Raw genomic sequence first — 24000 nt, forward strand, 5'->3', positions numbered from 1 at the left:
GAGTGAACCAGTTGCAATCCTTGCAGCGGGACATCAAAGCTGCTTTGAGGGTGCGATGAAAATGTTCAACCATTCCATTGGCAGCAGGGTTGTAGGCCGTTGTCTGATGTAGGGTGATGCCCACGAGATTTGCTAATGACGTCCACAATTGAGAGGTGAAAGTGGTTCCCCTGTCAGAAGTAATATGCTCAGGGATACCGAATCTTGAAATCCATTCAGAGAGTAAGGCAGATGTACATGAGGCGGACGTTGCAGTTTCCATGGGAATGGCTTCAACGAGTGGAGCGGTAGATGACGGTAAACAAGTATTGATGTCCTTGTGATGTGGGTAGGGGGCCTACAACGTCGACGTGAATGTGTGCGAAACGACGCTGAGGTTGAGGAAAGGTGCCTACTCCTGAATCCGTGTGTCGATGTACTTTGGAAGTTTGGCAAGAAGTACAGGAGCGGACCCAATCCTTAGCATCCTTAGAAATGCCGTGCCAAATGAACTTTGCCTTCAGCAGCTGTGCAGTAGAACGGCACGAGGGATGTGAAAGGCCGTGAATGAAATCAAACACCTGTCGGCGCATGGGAGCAGGAATCCAAGGTCGCGGTCTACCAGTACTGACGTCACAGAGGAGGGTGGTGTTGGAGTCTTCAAGGGGAAAGTCTTCCCAACGGAGGGACGTGCAGGATGTCCTACAAGCTTGATACTCTGGATCCTGTCGTTGGGCGTCAGCCAGGGCATTGTAATCCAATCCCAGTGTAACGGCAGCCAACGCGTTTCTTGACAGGGCATCGGCAACGGGATTCATTTTCCAAGGGACGTATTGGAGGGTGCAATTGTATTCAGCCACGGTGGAGAGATGTCGGCATTGAGTGGCAGACCAGGCGTCAGACTGTCGAGTGAAGGCGTGCACCAGAGGCATGTGGTCTGTGCGAATGACGAAGGGCGTACCTTCTAAGAAATGGCGAAAGTGACGGACAGCCAAGTGCACCGCCAGCAATTCTCGATCAAAGGTAGAATAACCCGATTCTGCCTTGGACAGTTTTCTGCTGAAGAAGGCCAATGGGCGGGGCGAGCCTTTGACCACCTGCTCGAGTACTGCACCTATAGCGACGTCGCTGGTATCAGTGGAGAGAAGGAGAGGGCGTATGGGATAAGAAAAGTGAGAGCCGCAGCAGTTTATAGGGCCTTCTTTGCATTGCAGAAGGCTGCTTCTTGAAGGGGACCCCACTTCAGGTCCTTTGGCTTGCCCTTGAGGGAGCAAGAGTGGCGGCAATGGCTGGCAGAAAACGGTGATAATAGTTGATCATGCCCAAGAATTCCTGCAGAGCTTTGACGGTCGAGGGCACGGGGAAGTTCTGAACGGCTGCTACCTTCTCAAGGAGGGGGTGGAAACCTTCAGGAGTGATGCGGTGCCCTAAGAACGATACTTAGTTGGCGCCAAAGGTACACTTGTCGTACCGGACTGTAAGGCCGTTTTGTTGCAGGCGGTCGAGCACGATGTGCAGGTGACAGAGGTGTTCCTTTTTTGAGGAGGAGAACACAAGTATGTCGTCCACATAACATACACAGAAAGGGAGGTCCCCTAAGATGCCATCCATGGGACGTTGAAACATTGCCCCAGCATTACGAAGGCCAATACAGGAGTAATTGATGGTGTATGTACCAAACGGAGTGGTGATGGCAGTCTTGGGGATGTCTTCTGGGTTCATAGGCACCTGATAATACCCCTTCAGGAGGTCGAGCGTAGAGAAAACCTTCGCTTTGTGCAGGGAGGAGGTCACGTCGGCAATGTTTGGGAAGGGGTAGTGATCCGGTTCATTTTGCATGTTCAGGCGTCTGTAATCCCCGCACGGACGGAGGGAGCCGTCTTTCTTCAGAACGATGTGTAAGGGCGACGACCATGGGCTGGAGGCCTTTTGGCAAAGGCCCATTTTCTCCATTTCGGCGAACGTTTGTTTGGCGGCTGCCAATCGTTCCAGTGCCAGACGTCTGAATTTTGCGAAGAATGGGGGTCCCGTCGTCTTGATATGGTGATAAATACCGTGCTTGGCAGGAACCGTGGGCGTTTGGCGAAGTTCTGGACGGAAAACTTCCGGGTACGACGTGAGGAGGTGGGTGTAGGCATCTGTGGGTGCGCTGATGTGGAGAGCGAGGTTAGGGGGGGCGGGTTGAAGAGGTGTCGACAAGTACGAGTCTGCGTTGACCAATCGTTGGTGGGTGACATCGACCAGAAGGTGGAAATGAGAGAGGAAATCTGCACCGAGGATTGGCATTGTGACGTCAGCAACGAGAAACTTCCAATTGAATTTACCGTTTCCGAACGATAATGTGAGGTTCTCGTAACCGTAGGTGGGTATCGCAGATCCGTTGGCAGCTACTAAGCGGACGTCGGCAGATGTAGACAGACTACGTCGTGCCTTGAAGAGTTTCCTTGGCAAAAGAGAACGACAAGCACTCGTGTCTACCAAAAATCGCACGCCCGTTCCTGCATCCCGTAAAAAGAAAAGATTAGAAACATGGGAGGCCACCGCCACAAGCGATGGCTTACTTACACGTTTTTTGGCCACTGACAATCCTTGGCACATTTCTTCGCGGTTGCCCCGAATCTGAAGTGGTAGTAGCAAAACTGCGGCGGATGGGAGGTAGTAAGTGGCTGTAGAAGTCGTTCGTTGGGGCGCGAGCGATTGGTGGGTGGTGGGCGGCTTTGTCGCCGCTTCGGCACGTCACGGGGTAGGCGTGTATGTCCTACGGCATTCATGTCAGCTTCGGTTGATGTTGAATAGGCATCCTCGTCGTCAGGGGTGGAGGCGTTGATGGAGGTCTTGAAGTGGCTGTCCATAATGGCGTCGGCTTTGGTCATCAAGTCCTTTATGGGCAAACTATTGACATCGGGTATGGCAGCGCGTACAGGTTCGGGTAAACGGCGTATCCAAAGGGCACGAAGTAGGCTCACCTCACGAGGAGAGCCGTCTGCGGCAGGTTGAAGGCGAGCGATACTGGTCATTTCCCTGAGGGCGAGCGAAGCCCTTTGGTCCCTCAACGGTTGTTGCGAGAGCTGAAAAAGCTTTGCTATATGGACGGGTGGCGACAGCGAGTACTGCTGCAGAAGGTAAGTTTTGAGGGCGTCATATGCTATTGGGGTGTCTCCTTGTTCACAAAGCCAGTCGGATATTTCTGGGAAGGTGTCCTCGGGTATCGCCGCGAGAACATAAATCCGCTTTGGTGGTTGAGCGAGTCACGCCCCTGATACGGAAGTGGACTTCAGCGCGTTGAAACCAAGCAAACGCCTCTCCGGTGGCGAACGGTGAAAGTTTCAATGGGGCGGCCGCAGTGCCAACTGCTGTAGTAGAGTCCGTCTCCGTCATATTACCAACGATGGAGGGGTGAGAGAGGTTGGGAGTGGAAGGCAGTGGGAGCGAGTCGACTTCCCGGGTCACCAATGCGATGGCGCCGAGTAAGGTTGTGAACTCAAAGGCAGGTTGGAAACGACTGAGTTATATTATTGTAGAACACTCTCCTTATATACAAAACCTCAAGGCAACAGGACATAACAAGTTCACAAGACAGACAATATTACAGAGGAAAAACCAGACATGAATTTTCATGTTCGTTTTAGTGCGAGGTAAGAGCGAAGATACAAGCATAATATATACCAAAGGAATTATGTACAATTGTGTGAAACACGGTTGGTACAATACTATATTAAAAATGGAGTAATTAATCAAAAGTGTCACTCATTGTGAATTGCATAATATATGGACACTTCTGAGTAATTACTCCATTTTTACTCAAGTATATACTGTATTTTGAATATATATCAATTGTACACTGGCATCACGAACTTTTGTTAGGTTGACTATGTTGACGATGGTAGTTGCAGGTCGTTTAGTGAGAAAACCAAGTTAGGTTTTCTCATAACCCTCTCTATTGCTCAGCATATTTTGACATTTTTTGCTTTTCTCCCCTTAAAGAACCTCCTGATTACTGTACAAGAAGAGGAGAGCTGAAGGACTGCATAATTTTGCAGTAAATAGAGAGCGTACTCTTGTAAAATAATACACTTTCATGAAATGTCTAATATCAAATTAATCAAATTGTTCCTCTTTGCTTAATAAGCAAATTCAAGTGATTTTGCTCTATTGCCTTAACATAAATGAAATAGAATGGGGTCATCAGTTACTTACAGTACGGGTCCGAGTGATCCAATTGCAGCCAATCTCCATCCGAGCAGACTTGTGCTGTGCAGTTGTTGTTGTACATTGGGTAGCCGTGATGATACCAATCGCCGTTGTAAGAGCAACCTTAAATAAGGAAGTAGGTTCGTCACTATGATTTAGGTTCATGATAATGATAACATTGATATCGATAGTAGCACGTGTTTCAAACACGTCTGATCAAAAGGGATTTGTTATTTTGTAGCATTGATCTCTTCAAGGATTTTCTCGATCTATTTCATAACATATTGCTCTTAGTGACTTTATAAGATCAATGTTTATTAACTGATATAGCGATCAATTTTGAAAATAATAATAATAATAATAATAATCAAAATAATAATAATAATAATCAAAATAATAATAATAATAATAATAATAATAATAATAATAATAATAATAATAATAATGATAAAAATTATAATAATATTAATAATAATAATAATAATGATAATAATGATAATAATAATAATAACAATAATAATAATAATAATAATGATAATGAAAATGATAATAATAATAATAATAATAATAATAATAATAATAATGAAAATTATCATAATAATAATAATGGTAATAATAACAAAAATAATAATAATAAGAATAATAATAATAATAATAATAATAATAATAATAATAATAATAATAATAATAGCAATAATAATAATAATAATAATAATAATAATAACGATAATAATAGTAATATTAATAATAATGATAATAATAATAATAATAATAATGATATTGATATTAATAATAATAATAATAATAATAATAATAATAATAATAATAATAATAATAATAATCGTACAATGTCCAACAACTTACTGAAATAGAGGTGACAGATGAGAGTGTAGATCATCTGACCAAAATAATACATAGGATAGAAAGAATAAAGATACCAGCCCTAAAATCCTTGAATCCTTGTGGAATGATCTTCCTAATCGGGTAGTTGAATCAGTAGGACTTCAAAAGTTCAAAGTTTGAGCAAATGTTTTTATGATGACCAGGCTGACATGAGTCTTTTTATTGTTTATATATGACATATCTGTTTTTGACGTTGTTAATAGTTTATATAGGACATATCTGTTTTGACGCTCTTACTGTTTTTAGAATGATATATTGTTAATTTATTCTCATCATTCATTTATTTCCTTATTTCCTTTCCTCACTGGGCTATTTTTCCCTGTTGGAGCCCTTGGGCTTATAGCATCTTGCTTTTCCAACTAGGGTTGTAACTTGGCTAATAATAATAATAATAATAATAATAATAATAATAATAATAATAATAATAATAATAATAATAATCAGAAGAAGAAACTGAAGGAAAAGATCGAAGGAGGTCAACGAAATACTGAGATTAATCAAGTATACAGTACCATTACACAAAAGGATAACCTCGCCTGTACAGAAGGAAGAATCGTTGGGGAGTTAGTGTAGATGAAGATACCCAATTGTCAGAGTCATAGTCAGCTTTTTTGGAAACGTATATTGGAAAGCCAAATAACATAGATGAGAGCTGATTTGAGATACATTAAGAAATTGAAGATAACAGACATGGAAAACTTCAAGATACGGAAGGAACTGAATGAAAAATTCAAAGTGCAGGAGCGGGGCCTAAACATAAGAGAAGATATCAAACAAACAATAAAAGTCAAGTTAGAGGAGATCCACACATATGTAAAAGGTATAAAATGATATTAACAAACCCTTCGAAAAGAATCGGAAGCGCCTATACAGCCAATTAAAATGTAAAGACAACTATCAAGAGAACCCAGAAGTGGAATAATCCAAACATATGTAAAAGGTATAAAAAAGTGACGAACATGGAATAGTTAAGCTATGAAAACCAGCTGAAAAAAAAAATCCAAACTGGAAAGCACCAGACCCTATGAAGTTCGTGGTTACTGGCTCAAAAACTGCAGAACCTTACGTACAATAATGGCTAACTTCTGAAGGATCCAGAGGAAGGATCAAAATTGGGTAATATAGCAAGCAATTACAGATCAAATATCAACCTACCAATAATGGGGAACCTGCAAAAGGCCGTACATCAACCTGGATGAAACAAGCACCTATCCAAGCCAGCAAAAAGGGTTTCAGAAGGAAATACAGAGCCACAAAAGACCAGATACTGATAGACAAAATGGTAACGAACAATAGCAAAAATAAGGAAAAGAAACCTGATTATGACATGGATAGACTACAAGAGAGCCTTCGACATGATACCAGACTTATGGCTCATAGAATAATTAAAGATATATGGAGGGGAGGACAAGAAAATCAACTTCCCTAAATATACAATGCAAAATGAAAATGAACATGTACCAAGAACTGCACCAAAGAGAAATTGACAGGCTGTATAGACCATGCAATGGAGGAAGAAAAGGACTCATCAGGATAGAAGATTGTATCACCATCAAAAGTAAAGCACTTGAAAGTACCTTACGACCAGTGAAGGTGAATGGCTAAAGAGTGAATGGGAAGAAAACTTGATAAAGCTTCCTAATGATCCAGAAGTGTTTAAAGAGAGAAGAAAGTAATTGAGAGAAGAAAAAATGGAAAAGAAAACCGATGCATAGACAATTCCTGAGGCAAACGAAAAAAAAAAATAGCAGTGCCTACAGAGAAGAGAATTGAGAAGAACACTGATGGGATGATAATGTCAGCACAAGATCAGGCCTGTGACGGGCCGGGAGCAAGGTTGTGACTCAAAGGCAGGAAGCAATCAACTGAGTCACTTTATTAAATAACACTCTCCTCTATATACAAAACCTCAAGGCAACAGGCATTTTCATGCTCACAAGACAAACAATGTTACAGAGGCGATACACAGACATGTATATTCAGGTTCTTTTTAGTGCGAGGGAAGAGCGAAGATACAAGCATAATATATCCCAAATAATTTATGTACGATCGTGCGACACACGGTTGGTACATGGCTCCCCCCCTAAAAATGACATACTGTACATGTTAAATAGGGCGCCCTGATCTAGAGAGGCGAACTGTAGGCGGGTCATCTGGCAGAAGATAAGCAGGTTTTAGACGATCAATGGAGACCCAGTCTTCTTTGCCACGAATGTTCAGTAGGAATGCTTTCAGACTGCGTCGGATCACAAGGAGAGGGCCCGTGTAAGGGGGCATTAGCGGTGGCTTGGTAGTGTCGTTGCGCAGGAAGACGTGCAAGTCTGTTGGTATGTGATGCTTCGCTGGGGACTTGTAAGTCTGGCGGCACGGAGTAAATTTTTCCCACGATGTGACGTATGTGCTGGAGATCGTCGGAGGAGGTTGTAGAAGGAAAAAATTTGGCAGGGACGACCATCGGGTCGCCATACACCATTTCAGCTGCCGAGACGTCAAAGCGTCTTTAGGAGTGGTCCTTAGTCCAATGAGGACCCAGGGAAGCTGAGTAAACCAGTTGCAATCCTTGTAGCAGGACATCAAAGCTGCTTTGAGGATGCAATGAAAACATTCAACCATTCCATTGGCAGCGGGGTTGTAGGCCGTTGTCTGATGTAGGGTGATGCCCAGAAGACTCGCTAATGATGTCCACAATTGAGAGGTGAAAGGTGCTCCCCTATCAAAAGTAATATGCTCAGGGATACCAAATCTTGCAATCCATCCAGAGAGTAAGGCAGATGTACATGAGGCGGGCGTTGCAGTTTCCATGGGAATGGCTTCAGGCCAATGAGTGGAGCGGTCGATGACGGTAAACAGGTAACGATGTCCTTGTGATGTGGGTAGGGGGCCTACAACGTCGACATGAATGTGTGCGAAACGACGCTGAGGTTGAGGAGAGGTGCCCACTCCTGAATCTGTGTGTCGATGTACTTTGGAAGTTTGGCAAGAAGTACAGGCGCAGACTCAATCCTTAGCATCCTTAGAAATGCCGTGCCAAATGAAATTTGCCTTCAGCAGCTGTGCAGTAGAACAGCACGAGGGATGTGAAAGGCCGTGAATGAAATCAAACACCTGTCGGCGCATGGGAGCAGGAATCCAAGGTCGCGGTCTGCCAGTCCTGACGTCACAGAGTAAAGTGGTGTTGGAGTCGTCTAGGGGGAAGTCTTCCCAACGGAGGGAGGTACTGGATGTCCTACATGCTTGATACTCTGGATCCTGTCGTTGAGCTTCAGCCAGGACGTTGTTACCCAATCCCAGTTGAACGGCAGCCAACGTGTTTTTTGACAGGGCATCGGCAACGGGATTAATTTTCCCAGGGACGTATTGAAGGGTGCAATTGTATTCAGCCACGGCAGAGAGATGTCGGCGTTGACGGGCGGACCAGGTGTCAGACTGTCGAGTGAAGGCGTGCACTAGAGGCATGTGGTCTGTGCGAATGACGAAGGGCGTACCTTCTAAGAAATGGCGAAAGTGACGGACAGCCAAGTTCACCGCCAGCATTTCTCGATCGAAGGTAGAATAACTCGATTCTGCCTTGGACAGTTTTCTGATGAAGAAGGCCAATGGGCGGGGCGAGCCGTTGATCATCTGCTTGAGTACTGCACCAATAGCGATGTCGCTGGCATAGGTAGAGAGAAGGAGAGGGGCATGTGGGATAGGAAAAGGGAGAGCCGCAGCAGTTGATAGGGCCTTCTTTGCACTGCAGAAAGCTGCTTCTTGAAGGGGACCCCACTTCAGGTCCTTTGGCTTGCCCTTGAGGGAGGCGTAGAGGGGAGCACGAGTGGCGGCAATGGCTGGCAGAAAACGGTGATAATAGTTGATCATGCCCAAGAATTCCTGCAGAGCTTTGACGGTCGAGGGCGCGGGGAAGTTCTGAACGGCTGCTACCTTCTCAGGGAGGGGATGGAATCCTTCAGGAGTGATGCGGTGCCCTAAGAACGACAATTCGTTGGCACCAAAGGTACACTTGTCGTACCAGACTACAAATCCGTTTTGTTGCAGGCGGTCGAGCACGATGCGCAGGTGACGGAGGTGTTCCTCTTTTGAGGAGGAGAACACAAGTATGTCGTCCACATAACATACACAGAAAGGGAGGTCCCCTAAGATGCCATCCATGAGACGTTGAAACGTGGCCCCAGCATTACGAAGCCCAAAACAGGAGTAATTGAAGGTGTATGTACCAAACGGAGTGGTGATGGCGGTCTTGGGGATGTCTTCTGGGCTCATAGGAACCTGATAATACCCCTTCAGGAGGTCGAGCGTAGAGAAAACCTTCGCTTTGTGCAGGTAGGAGGTCATGTCGGGAATGTTTGGGATGGGGGTAGTGATCCGGTTCTGTTTGCATGTTCAGGCGCCTGTAATCCCTGCACGGACGGAGGGAGCTGTCTTTCTTCAGAACGATGTGTAAGGGTGACGAGCATGGGCTGGAGGCCTTTTGGCAAAGGCCCATTTCCTCCATTTCGGCGAGCGTCTGTTTGGCGGCTGCCAATCGTTCCGGTGCCAGACGTCTGAATTTTGCGAAGACTGGGGGTCCCGTCGTCTTGATATGGTGATAAATACCGTGCTTTGCAGGAACCGTGGGCGTTTGGTGAAGTTCTGAACGGAAAACTTCCGCGTACGACGTGAGGAGGTGGGCGTAGTCATCCGTGGGTGCGCTGATGTGGAGAGCGAGGTTAGAGGGGGCGGGTTGAAGAGGTGTCGACAAGTACGAGTCCGCGTTGACCAATCGTCGGTGGGCGACATCGACCAGAAGGTGGAAATGAGAGAGGAAATCCGCACTGAGGATTGCCAATGTGACGTCAGCAACGAGAAACTTCCAATTGAATTTACCGTTTCCGAACGATAATGTGAGGTTCTCGTAATCGTAGGTGGGTATAGCAGATCCGTTGGCAGCTACCAAGCGAACATCGGCAGATTTAGACAGACTACGTCGTGCCTTGAAGAGTTTCCTTGGTAATAGAGAACGACAAGCACCCGTGTCTACCAAAAATTGCACGCCCGTTCCTGCATCATGTAAAAAGAAAAGATTAGAAACACGAAAGGCCACTGCCACGACAGATGGCCTACTTATACGTTTTTTGGCCACTGACAATCCTTGGCACATTTCTTCGCGGTTGCCCCGAATCTGAAGTGGTAGTAGCAAAACTGCGGCGGATGGGAGGTAGTAAGTGGCTGTAGAAGTCGTTCGTTGGGGTGCGAGCGATTGGTGGGTGGTGGGTGGCTTTGTCGCCGCTTCGGCACATCACGGGGTAGGCGTGTATGTCCTACGACATTCATGTCAGCTTCAGTTGACCTTGAATAGGCATCCTCTTCGTCAGGGGTGGAGGCGTTGATGGAGGTCTGGAAGTGGCTGTCCATAAGGGCGTCGGCTTTGGTCATCAAGTCCTTTATGGGTAAACTATCGACATTAGGTATGGCAGCGCCTATAGGTCCGGGTAAACGGCGTATCTAAAGGGCACGAAGTAGGTTCACCTCATGAGGAGAGCCGTCTGCAGCATGTTGAAGGCGAGCGATACTGGTCATTTCCCTGAGGGCAAGCGAAGCCCTTTGGTCCCCCAACGGTTGTTGCGAAAGTTGAAAAAGCTTTGCTATACGGGCGGCTGGCGACGGCGAGTACTGCTGCAGAAGGTATGTTTTGAAGGCGTCATACTCTATTGGGGTGTCTCCTTGTGCATAAAGCCAGTTGGATATTTCTGGGAAGGTGTCCTTGGGTATCGCCGCGAGAACATAATCTGCTTTGGTGGTTGAGCGAGTCACGCCCTTGATGCGAAACTGGACTTCTGCGCGCTGAAACCAAGCAAACGCCTCTCCGCTGGCAAACGATGAAAGTTTGAACGGGCCAGCCGCAGCGCCAACTTCCGTAGATTCCCCCATAGTACCAACGATGGAGGGGCGAGGGGGGTGTGGGTGGAAGGAGGTGGGAGCGAGTCGACTTCCGGGGTCACCAATGTGACGGGCCGAGAGCAAGGTTGTGACTCAAAGACAGGAAGCAATCAACTGAGTCACTTTATTAAAGAACACTCTCCTTTATATACAAAACCTCAAGGCAACAGGCATTTTCATGTTCACAAGACAGACAATGTTACAGAGGTGATACGCAGACATGTATATTCAGGTTCTTTTTAGTGCGAGGGAAGAACGCAGATACAAGCATAATATATACAAAATAATTTATGTACAATCGTGTGACACACGGTTGGTACAGGCCTTCGAAACAACATACAGTATATTCAACGAGCAATAGACGGAACTAACATCTCGCCAAAGTGCAAAAAATGAATGGCAAAAGAAAACATCGACCACAACGCCAGTGGATGTTCAGCACCTGCTCAGAATCAATAAGGGAACTATATGATACAATGGTAAAAGCTTTCCATTGTAGTCTTTGTAGAAAATATCAAATATAATGCAGCTATAAATGGTATAAACATCAACCTCAAGCTGTGGTAGAAAATGATCAGGATAATCTACTCTGAGACTACAGTATAAGGGCGGCCAGGGTGATACAAACAATTCAAGCAATTCAAACAATTCTGGTCGACCAGACAATAAAAAAAGGTATCTCCCATAGATGTCCCAGGTCTAGTACAAAATAACTTGCTACTTGAAACAGCACATGTAGTGAGGAAACTGGAAGATTCCTAAGGGAACTGGATGTAACCCGGAACCCCAGACTATAAAAAACTTCCAGTCTCTGTTGACTATGATTAAAAAGATAAATAGATAATAATAAGAGTTTCCAATTTGTACATAGTAATTTCTACCAAATAAATAGTCTTTTAGGTATTCGAAGGCTTGATCTTCAACGCCGATAGATCGTAGATCATTTAGTAGCAGTTCATGTACCACTGTATCAAAAGCAGCACTGAGATCGAGCAGAATTAAGATACCACATTTATTTTCATCCATCATTTCTAGCATATCATTTACAACAGAGCAGATGGCTGTCTCCGTAGAGTATAGTTTTCCGTGAGCAGATTGGTTGTCGGGCAAAGCTTCTATTACATCTAAGTGGCTGACTAGTTGTTCAAGAATTACATATTCAAGCACTTTTGAGATAAAGGTCAGATTTGAAATAGGTCTATATGAGCTTAATTCCTGGTAGTCCAGTGCATTTTTCAGAACTGGTGTGACTATAGCCGTTTTCTCAGATTTAGGAAACTCACATTCATCAATGCTTGCATTTGCTATTCTCATTATTATTTCGGCTAGACTAGAAAAGTCTCTCTCTCCAATTACTTCAGATATTTGGCATAGGATCGATCGCGCAGTTTGTTTTCTTTGCTCTCTTGATAATTCTGGTGATGTCATCTTGTCTTATGTTGTTAAATCGTATTAATTTTGTCTGTGTGCCCGGTGTATCATTAATCTGATTTTGAGTATTTACAAATGACCTGGTTATATTTTCAATTTTGTTTCTAAAGAATACTAGAAAATTATTTGCTAGTTCCTGGTCACTGTATCCATCAGGTAGCTTCTTTTCTTTTACATTTCAAATTATATCATTCAGGAGAAGATATAACTTATTTATGTCTGTTGCTGCTTCGAGGATCTTTCTCTTATAGTATTCACTTTTTTCCTTCTTAGTAGGTAGTTATATTGACACGCAGCCATTTTTGTATTCTACCCAAGTACTTTCAGTTTTTAACCTATTCCACTTTCTTTCTTTACGTCTTTTTCCCCTCTTTTTTCCGAAGTCTCTCCATCAAACCAAGGAGATTGGTCTTTTACGGTTATAGTCTTTTCCATCGGTGGGCACATGGTATCATATTTACTTTTACTCACTGTATTATAAGTGGTCATAAGACAGTTAGCACACTTAGCTTGGTCATCATGATCACAAGGGATGTTGATAACATCATTTATTTTCTTTGTAACCTGTTCAATAAATACGGTTGGAGAAAAATTTGATTTATGTCAAAAGTTTATTTTCTTTACTAATGCCTGTTTCTGTAGAGGTAGACTAAACGTAATGAGTTTGTGTACTGGGGAGATAGTATACTTCTCTTCGACTTTTATATCAGATACAATATTATTCATGTCATCACTTAGAATTAAGTCTAGCGTATGCCCAGTTAAAGTAGTTGTACAGTCGACATTATTCACTAGTCGATATGATTCTAGTAACTCACTAAATGCCAAAGCGTCAGGTTTTGATGCGTCATCCATCCAAAAATTGAAGTCTCTACATATAACTAATTCGTTTCCTCCATGGTAATCATCTCAGTGAGAGCACCGAATTCTTCAAAAAAGATACTAGTGTTTGTTCTAAGAGGTTTGTAGATTGTTACAAAGGATATTCTTCTATTTTTGGCGTAAATTTTATTTCTATGTATTCAAAGCTTGTTACACTAGTTCTTTTCAACGTTTTGAGGTTTGAGTAACTTTTATGAATAAAGAGTCCGAACCCCCCCCCCCCCCCCCACACCAGACTTACCTTCTCTCGGTATGTGAAAAAAAGCACGTGTGGGGGGCGTCATTTCAGTGATCTTTGCCTTGTCCAAGTTATTTAGCAATGTTTCAGATAATGCTAGTATATCTAAATATTTCTCGTTTATCAATTATCGAATTTGAACAGTCTTATTACCTACAGATTGTATATTTACATAGCTAGAGTTTCTGACATCCCTAGTAACCATGATCAGTATTTTCCGCTAGTCTTTTCAATTCCAAGTCAAAAGCATTGCAGTCTCTAGAATTTACTGTGTGGTCACTTGATCTGTTTAAGTTTGTGCTATTCATACACTTTGACACTTGCGAATTACACTCCCTGGTGGAGTGTCTCCCTGAACATTTCCCGCAGACTCTATCTTCATTCTTGGACTTGAAATCTTTTTCAAAATTTCCATACCTCTAACATTGGTAGCAGGTGATCACGCGGTACCTATCACGTATGTTATATATACCCCATCGTAACGAAACTTTGTTCCCATTATCATAAATAGCCTTCCGAACTTCAGGATCATATTACAGCACATGGTGGGTGTCCCCCCCCCCTGAGGCATTTCTCTTCAGGACTACACTTATCTTATCTTCTATATATTGGATTTGGTTCAGGCAGCGATTTCTTTGAATCAGAGCATTTACTATATCATCTACGACATGAATAAAGCTGTAAAAAAAAGACAAATATAACAAAGTAACCAAAATATGCCTTTATAACAATGGTGCTCATGAAAAACTCAACGTAATAATAAACGGACAAAAACGATTCACAGGTTGGTCATTGATAATACCACGTGTAGATCATACATATTGTAATTGCTATACAGCGTATCATAAAAAAAAAACACTAAATATCAATATAAACATAGTTATTGAAGAATTTTTTCACAAAATAACGATTTCAGTAGTCGCTAGGGTCGAAATAAGGATATTCTGGGTGCATATGAACAAACTGAATCGCAATTTTACACTTTAATGAAGCTCCCAAATTACATAAGTCTTTCGCTTGGCAATGGATCAGATCTTATACAACGTAAAACTAATGAAATCGAATTGCTGTGGTACCAAATATGGCTATTTTCTACGATGACGATACCCTTAACTGCTACTGCTCAACCTTTCTTGTGCCACTGCTCAACCTTTCCTGTGCCAACTGCACCCCTGAAACACTCCACCAATGCAATGAAGTAGCTGTAGGATCCTTACATGATCAAATGATCGTTGGATTTCCACGCACCTTAGCCTTCTTCACTTGAAACTTTCCAAGGGGAAATCCAGCTACTCTATCTTTGATCGGGATGTATGGGCAGTATATTTGGCTTATCATTACTTCCGTGGTGGACGAGCATGTCCTTCATCAGTTGCATGGACCTCATGCTCCTTGTGCACTCTTTCACTCAACCATCCCATGTCTAGTTCACCCATCTATGCCAACCTCTCTCTGCCATCTCTTATCATATATATACCATTCAACACAGCCATGGTAAACTGCCTCCTGTCCCCGACATCTTATCCAGAGATAAACTGGACCCATCCCCTCTGACTTCAGTACGGGTGAGCCATGTTCATATGGCATGTTATTGCTAATGATGCAAAGGATTGGGTCTATGTCTTCACTTTAGGTCAAAATTCAAGATTGCATTCTACCTCAGTGTTTGGTCAAATTCACACTAAAGTGGTTGATTCCATAAGTGCATCAATGTGTAGCAACTGCCTCATGAACTGCTGTCTTAATTTAGAAATATATAAGATGGTGAGATTTGGTGTTAAAGAGCATATTACTTCTGATATGGTATCACCTTCACCAATCAATTGCGGATATTATTACGACATCTTCTCTGCATCACCCTACAAACGACTACCCACTTACAAACCTGCAGCCACTGAAATGGTGGAGAGTTTCCAACACTGCTCAAAGCAACCTTATTGTCCAGCTCCACCGACTCCAGCATGTTTCCAAAGTTTCCCTGGGTCCTCCTCGGACTAAGGAGTACATTCAAGAACACTCTTGATTTCTCAGCAGCGGAAAAGATATATGGTACCCTGGTCCTCCATGCAAAATTTATATATATATTTACCTTATAATATATACATATATATATATATATATATATATATATATATATATATATATATATATATATATATATATATATATATATATATATATATATATATATATATATATGTATATATGTCATTTATTAACAAGACGTATATATCTTACATACATGTTTAATGGCATTAAAAAAACGTTGGCTTCATATATGGAAATAATTAGAAAAATCCTTTTCAAAAGCCAAAAGCCTTTGATACTGCAGCATCTTGGACGATTAGAATATGAAACTTATGAAAATCTTTAGCCAGTGAGGTCAGCTACCTACCGGTTATGGCGATTTTTACATTAATGAATATTCAGATAATTCTGGTGTCATTGAAAAGATTTAGGGAGAAGGGGATATTATCAACCCAATTTCTTTCATATCCTATATATATATATATATATATATATATATATATATATATATATCGGATTTTGAACGAAACGAAGAATCTATTTTTGGGTGAGATGGTCATGTCGTCGTGATGGAAGTTCCTTAAAGTAGCTTCCTAAGGAATATATGTACTACAGTGATATTCCCAGAGAATTTTACCTTTAGGTATCCAGAATTTCAACTCCTGGCGCGAATATCCTTGAATTTTCTCTGAAGGATATCGCATAATATCAGAGGACGTATTCTTGATACGCCACATAGCAATCTGCACCCCTAATAGCGCTTACGCTTCAAGGGGGTGTGGCAGAATAGAAGGGGAGCCGTATCAAGGTTACCCCCGTTCTCGTACTACTATTGAGTATGACAACAGTGCCATTCCCAAGATGGCAGACATTCCTTGTAGCATTGAGCATGGTGCTACAGATACAGTAGTTCGGGAGGGATACTGTGAAGATCTTTTCTCTAGAAAAGAAGGGTGGGTCCATCAGGACGACATGGCCATCTCACCCAAAAAAAGATTTTTCGCTTCGCTCAAAATCCGTTTTTTGGGCTCAAGCCATGTCATCCTGATGGAAGCATACCAGAGTATTAGTGTATCTGTGGATTTTCACCGATGCCTAAACCTTGGATTAACCTTTCTATGGTCATGTGGACCAATTGAGACAAATGACCACCGCTATCCGTCATCATCACTAATCATAAACGATGTTAGTGCTTCCTGGCCCCTACAGGGAAGAGTCATTCTAAACAGTAGAAAGGGGGTCGCAATGTAACATATATTGTATGAACAAACATAAGTATACACTGAATATACAAACAGTCTCATAGTTTGTATATATTGCCGAAACAATATCAGTGTCTCTTATATCTATTGTTTGTGAGCATACAACTATATGAAGAATGCATACTCTAATAAGTCAAAGAACTCTGGCATTTATACATGCAATTGTCTGGCGAATTCGGACGCACTACATTTTAATAGACATTTATTCCTAATAAATGACTAAATGAGTTAACCAGTAAAACGAATGTAGTATGACAATGGAATTATAAACATAACGAATACAGAGACTATATTTCTTTTCTTGAAAGGAAAGAACTGGTGAGTGCTACTCTCAGATTGAAGAAAAAATTTTAATAATAAAATTTCTCTCATGATCTCTGTACCGATTACATTATGTCAACATTGTGTACTACATACACACAGCACTAGTGCTATCTGTACAATTCCACACCTGGGATGTTGAACAGAATTAGTGTCACCATGGTAACACTCATTTAAAGGAGGTCACCCTAAAAGTGATGACCCCTTCTCCCTTTAATTGACAGTCCCAGTCAATTAGCTGTTCATCGCAGAATTAAACGGCAGGTTTTAGAACACTACCTGTCGCCACCCCATAATGCTTCAGCTCACGGACCTGCTTAGCATAGTGTTTGTAGAACACTCTGGATAATTTCCATCCAGTATATGAGCGAAGTCGCTCGAAGTCCATATACTGAAAAAAGTTCAGTGATGAAGCAATTTTTCTAGGATCATGTCCTGCGTGAGTACTGTCAGGATCCGCTCCATGAATAAAGTAGGTGAGCTACGCCCTCAGTTGTTTTAGGAATAAGTTTGATCCAGAGGTTTCTCCTTTAAAGAGCTGTCCTCTCCTGAAGTCTGAAGTTCTACGAAGATAGACCTTTAGACACTACAGGACATAGAGAGACATCTTCCTTCAGAGGGCAGATTCTCCAGGGACCCCACCTCTTAGTGGGTAGCTCATTCTTAGCAAGACAGGTTGGACCAGGGAAAAGATTCAGTTCTCCCGCTTCTGTGAACTGAATGTGGCCCTCATCTCTAGATAGGGCCACTATCTCACTAACTCTAGCCCCGGAGGCTATAGCGAACAGAAAGATAACCTTTTGGGTTAGATCCTAAGGGAACAATCTTCATTGTTCACCAATGAGGCATAATATAGGACCTTGCCCAAAGACCAAGAGATGGGCTTTGGTGGTGCTGCAGGCCTAAGCTTTGCACATGCCTTCAGAATCTTATTAAAGATTTCATTCGCCAGATCTGCTTGAAAGGCATATAGAAGAGGTCTAGTCAAGGCTGACTTGCATATAGTTATCGTGTTGGCTGCCAGACTTTGATTATGAAGGTGGATAAAGATGGACAGAAAGAAGTTCATTGAAATTTCTTTCGGTCCTTTTGCTTTCGCGAACGCAATCCACTTTTTCCAAGAAGACTCATATTGTCTTCTAGTTGACTCAGACTTGTATTCTTCTAAGAATTCTATATTGCCTTCTGAGATCCCAAATCTTTTTCTAACCGCTAGGGCAAGAAAATCATGAAATGAAGGGTTCGGGTTCTCCATGATAAAACAAAGGCAATTAATTTCTGAACCTTCTGAAATAGACCCAGGTTCAGAACTAGGGCCAGCCTCAGCTTCAGTTCCTTCATTAAGGAGGACAGATTGCTCTTGGGCTACTTGGAAGCCAATAGAGCTACTCCCCCTTGGAAGTATCTGAACCTGTTGAGGACCTTCAGCAGGTGATTGGATGAGATGAACTGGAATACCCCAGTCCATCCCTTCCATACTAGAGACATGCTATCTAAAAACTCCACTAGAAGATCCTCGTATGGGGCTACATATCGAGGTAGTTTCTTGAAGACGCTCGTGATGAAGAGGTCGATCTGCAGTTCCGGGACTTGTTCCCATCTGGGAGGGAATAGGTCTGCGTCCATGTACCATTCCAACTCTATCGGTTTGAACCGAAATAGAATATCCACTGTCACATTGTGGATCAATTGTATATGAACTGCTGACAGGTGCCATCCCTTTAAGAAAGGGATGGGTAACTTCACCTAGATTGTATGGGACGTTCCTTAGCATTGTCGATTGGGACGTCTTATTATCGCTTCGGTGTTCCAGATCAGATGTAGGGAGTCTGATCTGTGTGGAAAGAGCTTTCCCACTCATGACAGGACCAGCATAGTCATTGGACTTTTGGGCTTTGACTTTTGTTAGAGAAGCGATAAAAGAGGGACCGATATTGGTCTTTTTAGATCTCTTCAAGCATTTGATGAGTATTTTCTCCAGACTCTTAACGGATCTTTCCGCTGTGCTCTTAGCACTAGGTTTGTCACTATTGCGAACTAAGGAGAGTTCAGAGCTTCTCCCTGTTAGCGTCTTGGAAATCTGTCTGATTATCTGAGTCTCTTGACCGACCTTGCGATCTCCTTTTATATTCCCAAGGGAAAGGAGAGTGTGTGTGACCACAGGCTTCAATGGTTTTCCAGCCATTGAAACCTTTGAGTTGGAGAGAGTCGAGACTTCTAGAAGCTTATCTTGCATCCACGAAGTCCCAGGAACCAGGTCATTTCCTTGGATGAACATAGACCAGCCACTTCGCGTGCTCCCCCCCCCCCCAGCCTCTCGTCCAGGTATATTTTTGCCTGAACCATTTCTAGGCTTGGTATTTATGTGACTATGTCTGTTAATCCTATGAAGATATTTAGGACTGTGTCTAGTCCAACACGTATGTTTCCTAGGATGTACATTACTATCAGTAACTTGAATTGTAGATCGGAGGGAAGGGGGTGATTGACTGGAAGTTGCCACAGGACATCTTTCAGGTCTGACAAGACTACGAACACCCTTTTTTGAAACAAGGTCCATATGTTCAGAAGGATTAACATTCTGAAATTGCTGTTTTATATGAACTTGTTGAGTGGCGACAAGTTCAGAATGACTCCGAGATTTCTTGAGTCCTTCTCGTGAACCCAAAACAGCGTTCCCTGGAACTCGATGGACTATAGTTTCCTTACCACCTGTATGCTCTAGAACTCTCAGGTATACTCCTCCAGGAGGGATTTGGATTGTAGGAGAAGGTAAGGAAATGATGGTGGAGACATTTCTGTTTCCCATCATAGTCCCATCTTGATTAGGCGTTGGACCCAAGGATTGAAGGTCTGACAATCCTGAAAGAACCTCCCTCCTACCAGAAGCATCTTCATGCTTCGAATAATTCGTAAGTTTTAACTTTTGACCATCTGCCTGTGGCGTTGTGGTCTTTGTAACTGTGGGATGTTGTTGAACATCCCGGATATTTCCAACCTTTCCTGTCTTCCGATTAGGTTGGGGACCCACAACCATAGAAAATTTTCTCTTTGAAAGGATGCCCCACTTTTGGAGAAGACTTATGTTCTCCATGGTGGCGCTCTTAATCACTTTCATAGCTACCCTCTACATGCTCTCCTAGCCTTCATAAAGGCATAAAGGTCCTTCACTAAGGTAGCCATATGCATTTTGGCTAGGATCATGAGCATGTCTGGGGTATTTTGATAGGTTGAACACAACTCTATGTAGTTTTGTAGAGAAAGGGAGGCTGCAAGTCTCTCCTTTGTCTCTCGTTCATTATACAAGAGAAACTCAGATAGTTTAGGGAGACGTTCATTAAATTGTCGACTGGCGACATCCGCATCTAATCTTCCTACTGAGAAAGTTAAATGGACTTCCTTCCAGTCCTTTTCCTGTCTGGGAAAGACTGGTGACAGAGGCTTGCACTCCTAGAGTGCAGGACATGGTCTACCCACCTCCACTACCTTGGCAACAGATGTAAATGCCTTCCCGATAAAGGGGAATGAGATTGAAGTAGGAGCAAGAAAGGAAGGGTGCTTGTTATTCAAAAAGAATACTTTCAACTCCGAGTAACCCGCCTTTTTCAGGCTACTTGACAGGATAGCCTGTGCCTTATCATGGTCGAGAATCACGACTGCCTTTGATTAAGTCACTTTTCTTGACTTTGGTTCATACCTCAGTCGAACAAAACAATTAGGGAAAGCATCAAAGCTTGGCCAAAATTAGATTTTGTCCAAAAGAACACCACCCATCTTCTCCGAGATGTAGAGTTTGCCATCTAAAATCGGCATCAGGTCCGCAAACCTCCGGGGATTGGTTTTGGAGCATGTCGGTAGGTCTTGATCCATGGGTCGTTTGAATGACCATTGGGAAGCGACAAGAGAAGCTTTGCGAGGCTCTATATTGCCTTTCACTTCCTGCTTTTCGTTTTCTTTACGAAAGCTCCCTATTAGATTATTCACTTGGATACATAATTATTCCATTCTATCTAAGACGAAGATGTTGACAACGATGGCTCTAGAGCCGGCATAGGCGGAGGCAATTCCGACACGACATTTTCCTTTTCTACCTCGGGGCAATTCCTGCCCTCTTTCCCAATGGCTATCTGGCCATCAGGGGATGTAATTGGCATCTGAGGCATCACTATTTCCTTACTTGCCTCCGGAAATAGTAGCTTACGCATCCTATCATTAGGTAGGTAAGGTCCCGGAGAGATTTTCTGGAAACCTCTCACCCAGTTGCGTAATTTGTATTGAGCTGTATCCCTAGTCTCTATAGACTTGGGATTCTGGAAACCTACTGACATTAAAGTCCGACATATATTGCAAGCCTGCGGGTTCCAATAATGTAGGGATCAGGAAATAATATTGCAGGGGGCATGAAACCTGCAAGTATTATGACCGTAAAAATACTTACACTTGGCCTTGTAGAAGGCTGCAACACAAGATATCTGGTGTTCCTCCTGTGAAGAAGGAAAACAGAGTGAGTATACAAAGGATTATCTCCCTGATAATCAATATGCAAGGGTCATCTTTCAACAGAATAGCTTAGGATACTAAGCTATAAGGGATAGTAGGAGACACATACTTGCGTACTCCCTGCAAGCAAATGCTGTTACCTCCCCCCCCCCCCCCGGTATTAACTGTATGGATATTCCTCTATCAAGGAACTCCATTACCCCTAGGGGTAGAGAAGTACTAATTCACTGTCCCTTTTTATTCTTATTACTGTGGGGTCAGGATGTCTGATTTTCAATCAGAATATTGAAGAAATACTATTCTTTCAATATAGTAGCGGTACCAGCAGAAGTTCACACAAGGGTACCCAAGTTATGTTAGAAATTACTACTGTATAATGGTACTGTAGTTTTCTATTTGCAGTATATTGCAAATTACTGGCTACTGTACAATTATAAATTGTAGTTCAGCCAATATGCTGCATTTGTAGCAAGCATTTGACAGTGAGGTCCAGTTGGCATGATGCCAGCTGGACTAGGGAAAATAAAGACATATATTTGTGTATCCCCCTCAACCTACTTGCCGTAGCCTTCCTTACAATATTAAATTATAGAGTTTCCTGATCAGGGAGACTCAAGGATAAAGGCTCTACCCTTTAAGGGTTAAGAGTGTAACACCTCGGCCTTGAAGATATTTAATTGTAGGGTAATCCAAAAAACTGATTTCTAATCAAAATATTGAAGAAATTATATTCATTCAATATGGGATTGGGTTCAGCAAATACCTGTGTAGGGATACCCAAGATATATTGGAAATAACTACTAGTATAATATATATAGTAGTTTTCTATCTGCAGTATATTCTATACTGCAGATATACTGGCTACCTGTATAACATATAATGTAGTTGATCCGGCATATTGCCGGCATAGCTAGATCTTGCTGGCATATCCAGCATGCTAGCTAAAGAGAGAGAGATAGCATGGAGTAAAGGCTACTCCTTACTGTGTATGTATACAGTAATTAAGGATGTAAAAGTCTAATTTTACTGCCTTTCTCCAGAAAGAAGGTTCAAATGGAAGGGGAGAATGTACCATTCAGGCTTCCATCCAGCTACAGTACTATTGCGGGCAAGGTGCTGCCGATACACTGCCGGCAGGCTAGCCTCCGGCAGTACCAGTACAGGCGGCGTGCTGCCGACTGAGTCAGCACCTATCTGTGCTGGCCTGGCCAGCGGTACTCTGGCAACAGAACCTGTGACTAGCAGTCCAAGGGAGAACTGAAGAACCTTGGGGACAGAGGGGACTTCCCACTCACAGCCATCATGGCTGCCGACAGCCGCCAGCCATCGGCAGCCATCAGCAGCTATCTTGGCTGCCGGCAAACGCCAGCCACCGACAGAGAGCATAGTTGCCGACAGATGATGTTGCTACCGGCAGTATGCATTGCCGCCAGCAGCCATCATGGCCGCCGGCAGTTGAAAGACATTCAACATGGCCGCCGACACTTGTCATGGCTGCCTGCAGCTAACCTAGCTACCGGCAGCCGGACAGAGGTCGTAGAGAGGGAGTCTGGCCGGTTCCGGCAACCCACTGGCAACGGTAAGGTTGTAGGACGCCGGCCCAGTGAAAGATAATGGCTCGGCCATCAAAGTGGAAAGAGGGGAAGGGAACAGGGTCCTGTATAGGGTGCGGAAGGAACTTGCAAAGTTGTCAGTCCTACCACACCTTAAAGAAACCCTGTTTCAGTATCGGCAGTATCCTAGATGACAGGAGAGACTCAGTTTCCCAACCTAGAGATTGCCAATACAGTTAAGGGTATGGCGGCACTGCCGCCTCCTCTCAACAATTGAGAAACAGAGTTCCAGTGCCGCCGTCATCGTAGGCCAATACTATTTTTCAGCCTAGGGAACTGCGAGCACAGGACTAGTCTTCTAGACCGCAAGGAGAAGATGGTATCCTACCACTACTTCAATTGCAGCTAGGGAGGCTAGCCTCCAATGTCGGCAGCCTAGCCGGAAGGGGAATGATGGTATCCTACAATCTATTCACCCTGCCGGCAGGTCACTGACACAAGACTAAATACTCTGAGATTCTGACTGAATCCCAAAACCTGCTGGTATACCACAACCTGCGGTTAAGGGAAGAGACAGAAAAACCCTAGGCTAGTCATGTCTGAATAAAATTCAGGGCACGACCACTAGGGTTGTAGCCTGAAGCTACACTCAGAGGGAAAGAGAGATTACCCCTAAAACTCCATGGAGACGTGTAATTTTTCATATAATTCTAGGAGGTATCAGTCACCAAATGAATTGAAAAACAATACAAGAGGGTAACCGGGGAAATGTCTGAACGTATAATAAAACGCCTAG

General features: G+C 43.1%; 1 protein-coding gene across 2 annotated transcripts in view; it reads right to left on the bottom strand.

The window, feature by feature from the left end:
• LOC137648622 (uncharacterized) overlaps window positions 1–24000 on the bottom strand; it is a 448032-nt gene that overhangs the window by 253603 nt on the left and 170429 nt on the right. For both annotated transcript variants that reach the window (XM_068381561.1, XM_068381562.1), the window contains exon 9: window positions 4177–4293. In XM_068381561.1, coding sequence (XP_068237662.1) covers window positions 4177–4293 — 117 coding nt within the window. The remainder of the gene's footprint in view (window positions 1–4176; window positions 4294–24000) is intronic.

This window comes from Palaemon carinicauda, chromosome 10 (genome assembly GCF_036898095.1).
Source record: "Palaemon carinicauda isolate YSFRI2023 chromosome 10, ASM3689809v2, whole genome shotgun sequence".
In the NCBI taxonomy this organism is placed as follows: domain Eukaryota; kingdom Metazoa; phylum Arthropoda; class Malacostraca; order Decapoda; family Palaemonidae; genus Palaemon; species Palaemon carinicauda.